The sequence below is a fragment of the Carlito syrichta genome, unplaced genomic scaffold, assembly GCF_000164805.1.
Source record: "Carlito syrichta isolate Samal-C Ts95f unplaced genomic scaffold, Tarsius_syrichta-2.0.1 Scaffold303554, whole genome shotgun sequence".
Lineage (NCBI taxonomy): Eukaryota > Metazoa > Chordata > Mammalia > Primates > Tarsiidae > Carlito > Carlito syrichta.
In genome coordinates, this window is record NW_007247650.1 from 347,025 (window position 1) to 356,485 (window position 9,461).

The 9,461-nt window shown below is 39.1% G+C and overlaps 1 protein-coding gene across 2 annotated transcripts in view; it reads left to right on the forward strand.

Moving 5' to 3' along the window:
• POLI (DNA polymerase iota) overlaps positions 1-9,461 on the forward strand; it is a 24,191-nt gene that overhangs the window by 10,301 nt on the left and 4,429 nt on the right. The window contains exons 4-7 of one of the 2 annotated variants that reach the window (XM_008058636.1): positions 1,000-1,236; positions 3,189-3,367; positions 4,310-4,401; positions 6,960-7,090. In XM_008058636.1, the coding sequence (XP_008056827.1) occupies positions 1,000-1,236; positions 3,189-3,367; positions 4,310-4,401; positions 6,960-7,090 (639 nt within the window). The remainder of the gene's footprint in view (positions 1-999; positions 1,237-3,188; positions 3,368-4,309; positions 4,402-6,959; positions 7,091-9,461) is intronic. The other variant, XM_021712641.1, reaches the window with a different exon arrangement.

Below are 9,461 nucleotides of genomic sequence, written 5' to 3' on the forward strand. Positions count from 1 at the left end.
TCCGGCGATCCTTCCGCCTCAGCCTCCCGAGTAGCCGGAATTACAGGCACGCGCTACCACGCCCGGCTGATTTTTTGATTTATCGTAGAGAGGAGGTCTCGCGGCCCAGGCGGGCCTGGAACCCGCGGGCTCAGGCCACCCGCTCCCCTCAGCCTCCCGAAGGCGCGGGCTTGCAGGCTGAGCCACCGAGCCCGGCGAGCTTTTTTATTATAGTACTTTTATGCTTGCTTTGCAGGTAAACATGAGTATGAGTTCGTTTTAGTAATATCAGTAGGCATCTTGTGTGTGCGTGAGGTCGATTTTTATGTCTGTTAATCGCTACTCCCGGCCTTCAGTCACTGCCACGGGCCCTTGGGATTCACTCTTGGTCTTTGTTTACGCTGTTCTGCCGAGGCGCAAAAGCGTTTGTCAAGTGGGTGACTGCGCGGCGGCGCGGCGCCTGCCTGGCTCGTTTGTGCGGCTGGGGCGGCATCGCTGAGACTGGGTAGTGGGAAAGGAAAGAGGCTCGGCTGGCCCACGACCGCGCGGGCGGCAAGGGCCAGGCCTGGGCGCTGCGTCTGGTGAAGGCCCAGGCTGCTTCCACGCGCGGCGGAGGCCGGGGCAGCCACTGCGTGCAGCCAGCACCTGGCCAGCGCAGCCAGAGCAGGGCGGTGCCGGGCTTTGCTGGACAACCGGTGTCCTGCGAGTTGACGGAGTGAGCACGCGCTCACCCCAAGGCGGGGCATTAGGCTGTTCTCGAAGGGTGTTTCCCCACAGCCCCCACGACACGAGCACCTCTCATTAGGCCCCTCCTTCGTCGCTGGGAATCAGACTTCAGCACGAGGTTTGGAAGGGACTAACATCCAAACATAGCAGGTGGTGATGGTGGTGGGAACTGTGGTAGTGGCGGTGGCGGTAGAGTTTGGATGTGGACTGAGCCCTGTACCGTTTTAAAACTCTTCTGTAAAACAAACAAAAAAATTTTGTTATGGCTTTCAACGGTGTTTTCCTTTTTCGTAGCTATCAACTTGCATGACATCTTGCACATCAGACTGCTTGTTGGATCTCAGATTGCAGCAGAGATGCGGGAAGCCATGTTTAATCAGTTGGGACTCACTGGCTGTGCTGGCGTGGCTTCTAATAAACTATTGGCAAAATTAGTTTCTGGCATCTTTAAACCAAATCAGCAAACAGTCTTGTTACCTGAAAGTTGTCAAGCTCTTATTCATAGTTTGAGCCACATAAAGAAAATACCTGGTAAGACAAATGTATTTGAGAAGTATATGTTGGTTCTATTATGTTTCTTTGATTTTAAAAATTATGGCTACAGTGTAATTAATTTATATATGTTTCTGAGTTGAGGAGCTCACTCTGTCACCCAGCTGGAGGGCAGTGGCATGATTGCAGCTCACTGCAGTCTTGAACTTCTGGGCGCAGACGATTTTCCCGCCTCAGCCTCCCGAGTAGCTGAGATGACAGGCATGCTCCACCACGCCCTGCTCTTTTATTATTACTATTTTTTGTAGTGATGAGGTCTCGCTATGTGGCCTAGGCTGGTCTCAAACTCCTGGGCTCAAGCAGCCTTCCCTCTTTGACCTCCCAAAGTTCTAGGATTACAGGCGTCAGCCACTCTGCCCAGCTACAGTGTAATTCATTCTTAGATGTATTTATAGATACCGATAAATAATTCTTAGACTTATATATACACAAGGTTCTTGAAGAAAACCAAAAAAACCTCAGTGTTTTCTGGAGCAAATCTGTATTAGGAAATATGTGAAAGTACTTTTCTAGTTTCACATACTTTTATATAATTAGAACATGACCATAAAAGTTATGATGCTTTATTTCCGGTCACTTGTTCATATTCTTATACTGCGCATTGCAGGTTTGGATCTTTGAAGATCAAATATCTAAGTTTTTATAGACCATCACTAATGGATATGTTAGACTTCATTTCTATGGTATTGTAGGGGAATACTATATTATAAAGAATTCTGTGGGTGTGAATTTCTAAGACAACTGGAACTTAATCCTTTAGATGTAATAATTTCACGTTTTTAACCCATTTTTATGTGTTTCCAAAGTGCCTTGCCTTCTTTATTATAGTATAATTTGAAATTTTTTTGAATCACTCTGGTTCTGCTTTTTGGAGAACAATTGCAGATTATAATAAATTGGAGACTGTTTACTGATACAAAACACTCTTACTTGGCTTTACTTTGGATTTCTTGTATCTTTTTTTTTAACAGACTTTTTCTTTATTGCTAAATCGCCAACCTTCTTTTATTCTTTGAAAATATTTGTCACTCTAATATTAATAATTCCCCCTACACACCCATGTCCTCTGACTTACTGTTTTGACTATGCAAGAAAACTGGATAGCTGTAAAATTATTATTATTATTTCTTAAAAAATGAAAAGAATAAAGAGACACTAAGTAGCCTATTTTCTCCTATGTATAGTATGACTGAATTTTAGTGTAATAACATTGTGATAGGAGCTTTGCTAGTAAGAAGACTTTTTTGTTTATTTTCTTGCTCTTAGTTGTATTCTGGATGGTAAAATACTGCTAGATATGACTTGTGGATAAATGTGTAATGTTGTATATAGGAATCTTTTAATTGCTCTAGTGACAGTCTTTTTTGCATTAATAATAATCATGATTCCTGAATAACCCTGCAGGAAGTATAACAGGTGGTAAGTATATAAATATGTATAAATAATATAACAGGTGGTAAAAATTTCATTTTAGCAAGTCAGCTCTTATTGGCTGCCTTTATATTCTTTGTATTATACAAGTAGTATAATGGTTTTAGTTACTCATGGTCACCTGTGGCAGGAAAATATTAAGATATTTTGAAAGAGAGAGAGTGAGAGAGCACATTCACATATCTTTGTTACAGTATATTGTTATAGTTATGATAGTCTATTATTAGTTATTGTTGATCTCTTAATGTGCCTAATTTAGAAATTAAACTTTATCCTAGGTTTGTATGTAATGGAAAAAAGCAAAGTACCAAATATATATGTTTTAGTACTATCCATGGTTTCAGGCATCCACGGAGGGTCTTGAAATGTATCCTCTGTGGATAAGGGGGAACTACTGCATTAATTATAGAACTTAAAGTTATACTTGGTCTATTTATAATATTTTACTTTGTTTTAGGAGAAAAGCCGTTTTAACACTGTATATATTTCTTTTTGTTTAGGTATTGGCTATAAAACAACCAAACGTCTTGAAACACTGGGTATCAATAGTGTGCATGATCTCCAAACCTTTTCTTCCAAAATATTAGAAAAAGAATTAGGAATTTCAGTTGCTCAGCGTATCCTGAAGCTCAGTTTTGGAGAGGATAACTCTCCTGTGACACCCTCAGGACCACCTCAGGTACATGGTGATATTTATTTTAATTAAGTGCCAGTTATCACATTGAGATAAAGATTTCTAGTTTTGGTACTATGCTCTTAGTATATGATTCATTTAGGCTATCTAATCTTTTTTTTTTTTTTTGAGTTGGATTCTCACTCTGTCACTCAGACTAGAGTGCAGTGGCTGCTCCCGGCCACCACAGCCTCGACCTGCTGGGCTCCGGCAATCCCTCCGCCTCAGCCTTCCAAGTAGCTGGAACTACAGGCCAGTGTTACCATGCCTGGCTAATTTTTTGATTTATTGTAGAGATGAGGTCTCGCCAAGTTGCCCAGGCGGGTCTCGAACCCACGGGCTCAGGCAATTCACTCACCTTGGCCTCCCAAAGCACAGGATTACAGTCTGAGCCACTGAGCCCAGCCTGGACTATCTGATCTTTTAACAATCTTGTTTTCAGAGTAGTCCAATGATCTAGCAAATGAGGAAATATATAATCACTCAGGTACCATTGACTGATTTTTTTTCTTTTACTGGACAAGCACTTATACATGCTTTATAGACATTAGTCCGTTTCGTCTTCACAACAAACCTTTGGAATAGATAGTCCTATTGTTCATTCTTCTTTTCTTTCTTTCTCTTCTTTTTTTAAGGTGAGGTTACTGTACTTTAGAAGGGTTAAATAACTCCATGGGTAAACTCAGATTTAAATTCTAGGGGATTAAGAGTCTCACTATAATCATACAAAAAAGATTTATGGTTTTCTTGACTTCTAGTGCACTTTCTAGTGGAGTACAATAACTTGCAGATAAAAGACAGTTATAAAAATGAGCTAAATGGCTCAAACTAAGCACAAGAGGTAAGTTAGTAAAGAATGTATTGAATATGTATTTGACATATACACTGATAATAATTAGTTGTACTTATTTGAACATGCATTAATCCTTATTTATGCTTCTTTGATAGTCTTTTAGTGAGGAAGATTCCTTTAAAAAGTGTTCATCAGAAGTTGAAGCTAAGAAAAAGATCGAAGAACTTCTTGCTAGTCTTTTGAACAGGTGATTTTCAATGCATTTTACCAAGTCATCCTATAAATTCATTCTATATGCAGAATATGGACAGAATAGTTGATGTTCTATCTTTGGACTTACAGCATTAACTGGAGAGTAAATGCATTGTAAACTATTGTGAAGATATTAATAGGTGCTCCTAACTAAATTTAATCTATGGACTTCCATGGGCTTAATTCTAGTAACACTGTAGTTATACTATGACTCTTAGGCCACAGATAGTTCCCTGGTGAGGTTTTATGGATGTCTCTAATATTCCTAGACCTATTCTGGTCCTTAGGTGAGGAGGAAGAAGTTTAATTTCTCCCTGTGGCAATTGCAGAGCCTTTCCCTTCAACCTAATAGTGACTTGCGTCTCAGTAAGAAGAAAAGAGTGCAGAGTTCTAAAGCTCCTTATGTAAGAACAGGTATCTACATCTGTGAAGGTTGAGGAGACGAAATTACGAAAGTAACAGTGATGGAGGAAGCGGAAGACCTGGCTACCTCTTGCCTCCGGCTGTGTGAGATCACTTGGCGTCAGTGGAAGGAATGGCCAGTGGGGCTGTGCGTGAGCGCGCAGTATGAGTGACTGCAGGTGTGAGCGGGGTTTCTGATCTGTAAGTTCGTGAAGGTGGCAGCTGGGATTGTAAATATGCGAACTGCGTGACATAAACTGAACGAGAAATGTGGTTTTGTGAGGCCCTTTATCAGCCCTCATACGTGTGTTTCTCAGTACTGCACAGAAGCGTATTTATCTCTTTACTCCCACTTGTTAGGAATTTCTCAAGTTGAGGTGTCGGGATCTAACACTTCAGAGTAGGTGTGCTGCTTTAATGCTTTGGGCAGGGCTAACTGTATGTCGATAAAGTGATTTTTGGATGGCTCTAAGTCTCAGAAAACTGATGAAGTGAAATGTCCTACAACTTTGCTCTCACACGCAGCGTGCTTTTTTCCTGTCTCGAGGAGCGCCCTGCAGCTCACTGTTGGCTGCACACCACTGGGGCTGGCTATGTGACTCAGGCTGGGCCTGTGCATGTGCTAGTGAAACTGGTTCATCTGCTGTGCCTCAGCTACAGAGACGTCCACTCTGACATGCCTGGCCATTAGAGATGGTTTTTCCCATAGAGAAACCACAGAAGTGGGTTTTACAGGTTCTCTTAGTTGAAAATTCAACCCAGAAGTGAGACTAGGTTGCTTGCTAGTTCCCTTTCCACTATACATGGCCCCTTATTTCAATGACTGGAATATAATACTAAGTGACAGCAAAAAGAAAATTACAGGAGTGTGTGTGTATGTATAATTGTGTTTTTTTCTCTAGAGTATATGATGATTAATACTATAGGTATTTAAGAAATGTGGAACCATATAATTTTTAATTCATCCTCTGGGCATTTGTTTGAGATTGCTTATGATACAGCCGTTTTCTAGTGTGTCTTAATTAGCATTTCATGCCCTTTGAATTGCATATTTAATAGAACAAGTTTAACTGGAAGATAATTTAAACTAGTAACATGTTTATAGAAACCATTTAAGACATTTTATTGTCCTCGTTAAGCAGCCGTCAGAAAGTTTTGTGATTAAGCAGGAACAGACAGAAAAAATTATTTGCTACAAAACTATTTTTTCCATTTCAAAATCTTCAAATTGAGAATGTTTAACAATATACTATGTTTGCATTTTATGTTTGTGATTTGGTTCTTTATGCGCTGCTATGCATATACAAAGGCAAGTATTATCCTTTAATGACATTTATTTTTTCCAGTAATTAGATTTTCTACTTTTTAAGTTAATTTTTTAGGAAACTTTTTTTTTCAACACCAAAACCAAGACCATTTGGATGGAACTCTTTGTAAGATGCATGTACTTAGATGTAGTACACGATTGATCTTTGAAGGTTTAGTTCTAATATGCCATCAAATAATGATAATATTGTTGGCTGTCTTTTATTTGGGGAGCATTCTTTAAAAAAAAAAGTGTTATCATTGTGTAAAAGAATTTTCTTCTTGTAATCTTATTTTGTTTTTTAAAAAAGTCTTTTATTTATTCATTTTTTTTTTGAGTTGGGATCCCTTTCTGTTGCCCAGGCAAACATTTGGGCTCAGGTGAGCCTGCTGAGTAGCTGGGACGACAGGCATGAGCCACTGTTCCCAACTGGAAGATAGTTGTAAATAATTTTCTTTTATTTTTTACTTACTGCTTTTGTAAGTGAATGATTCTCTCAGTTTCTTAAATTTTCTGCTGATTTTAACTTTTTGCTTTTAGTTATGTTTTAGATTTGGATTATAAAACAGCTTGTTATGATTATGTGTTATTTCTGTTTTTGACAGCACTTAATTCTGAGTGAGACTTCAGAGCCTTGCATTTAAAATTTTGGAGCTTTTGTGCATAAACTTTGTGATATTTATTTGGGTATTTTGGTACCTTTATTGCCCACTGTTTAGTTACCTACTGTATATATGATGGTTACCAAATCTAGTAACTTTAAATATATATGATGTTATGCCATTTAAACAGTCCTGAGGAAAGGCTTTTTTCTAATCCCGTTTTCACTTTCTCTTCGTTTTTAGAGCATGCCAAGATGAAAGGAAGCCCCATACCGTAAGATTAACACTCCGTCGGTATTCATCTGAGAAGCATTATAGCCGTGAGAGTCGTCAGTGCCCTATTCCATCTCATGTAATTCAGAAGTTAGGGACAGGTATGGACTAGTTTTCTAAGAGTTAGCAGGTTTCTAAGTCATAAGCAGGATGAACACTTAAAGAAGCAAACTGAGTTGGAAATACACTCCAAAAATGGAGGTAGTTAGTGAGCAATTAAATACTTTGATTCTGTCAGGAATTTTTCACTTGAAAGATTTTTGGTTTTGAATAGGTAATAAAAGTAAAGACTCATTTAAGAAGGCTTCTCAGGTTCAAAGAGAAAAAAAAAACTATGATAATTATGTCACGTGAAATGAATTCTTTATGAGCATTTAGATTGGTTTTATTTTAGGGCTATTATGAAAGGTAGTGCTGTGAGCATTTATATATAAGTCATTGATTGAATGGATATATACTTTCATCTGTCTTGGTTAGATTGCAAGGAGTAGAATTGCTGGATTATATGATCAGATGAACAATATAAGAAACTGCCAAAAGTTTTTTTAAAGTTGGTGAAACAATTTACATTCTCACCAGCAGTGTATGAAGTTTCCAGTTCTTCATATCCTTACCAATCTATGATATTATCAGTCTTCTTTATTATACTTTTTCTGGTGCTGTGTGGTAGTACTGTGATTTTTCTTTTATGGATAGTGATTTTGGGGTCATATCTAAAAACTCTGCCTGACACAGAGGTCACAGATATATTCTCCTGTGTATTTTAGAATTTTATTATTTTAAGCTTTATGTTTAGTTCCATTTTGAGTTAATTTTTTGTGTATACTGTAAGATTGGGTATTGTTCTTCCTTTTGCATGTGGGTGTCCAATAGTTCCAGCAACATTTGTTGAAGACTGCTCTTTACCCATTAAATTGCCATGGCATCTTTGTCAAAAATTAATTGACCATAAATGTTAAGAGTTTATTTCTTGATTTTCTTGTTCCATTGATACATATGTTTATCCTTGTACCAGTTTCACCTGGTTTGATTATTATAAGTTTTGAAATTAGATAGTGTAAGTTCTCCAGCTTTGTTCTTTTTTAGCATTGTTTTGGCTGTTTGTACTCTTAGATTTTTGTTTATGGAAAAATTTTAAAATAGTAATTTGGCTTCTTTTATTTATTAGAGGTCTGTTCAGGTTTTTTGTTTATTTTGAATCAGTTTTGGTAATTTGTGTTTTCTATGAATTTGTGCATTTCATCCAAGCTGCCTAATTTGTTGGCATGAAATTGTTATTATTCCCTTTAATCCTTTTAATTTATCTAGAGTCTGTAGTGATGCCCGGCCTTTTATTTGTGATGTGGGTAGCTTGTGTATTCTTTTTTCTTTGTCATTCTAGCAAAGATCCATCGGTTTTGTCGATTTCTTCCAAGATCTTTCAGTGTCATTGATTTCGCTGTCGTTTTTCCACTTTCTATTTTATTGCTGCTCTGATTTTTATTTTTTTCTTATTTCTGATTAGTTTAAGTTTAATTTACCTTTTCCCTTAGTAACTTAAGAATACTTAGAGTATGTATTTTATATCTGTTTTCTAATAATTGGATTTTAAAGTTACATATCTCTTTTTAATCAGTGCTTTAGCTGCATTCCATACATTTTCTTGTGTTATTTTTCATTAAGGTCAAAGTAGTTTCTAATATCCCTAGTGACATCTTTTTTGACCCATAAACATAGAAATTTGTTATTTAATTTCAAAAAATCGGATGGTTCCCTAAGCTTTTTTGTTGTTAATTTCATGTTGCTCCGAGACCCTACGACGAGTAATTTCAGTCCTTTTAAGTTCATTGAAACTGGTTTTATTGCCTAGCATGTCATCGACACTGGAGAGTGTTCCATTTGCGCTTGGAAAGAAGCATTGAGCAATGGTATCAAACAACTAACTTAACAAAAATGTGTGGGGCACGCCACCCAAACAGCACTTACGGACGGCAGGTTGGCTGGATGTACACTTCTCGACGTGTTTTCCTTTCCATACCTGGAATGTATCATCCTGCTGTCGTTTGGCGTCCGTTATTTCCGATGAGGAGTTAGCTGCCGATGGTTTTATCAGTCTCCTTCCGATTAAGAGAGATGACCTCTCTACAACAGATCGAAAAACCAGCCGGGCGTGGTGGCGCGCGCCTGTAGTTCCGGCGACTCGGGAGGCGGAGGCGGAGGCGGAGGGATCGCCGGGGCCCGCAGGTCGGGGCGGCGGGGCCGGGGGCGGCCGCCGCGCTCCGGTCTGGGCGACGGAGTGAGACTCCGACGCAGAAGAAAAGGAAGAGAGAACCGCACAGAGATTTGAACAGAGGAAGTTTCAAGTAAAGAAGTACCAAACTGGCAGGGCCGTGACTGGAGGGCACGACGAGCTCTGGAAAGGGACCCTCGGACGAGGGCGCAGCCCAGAAGGGCACGTGCGGGAGGGCGAGGGAGAAGGAGTGGCTGCGGAAC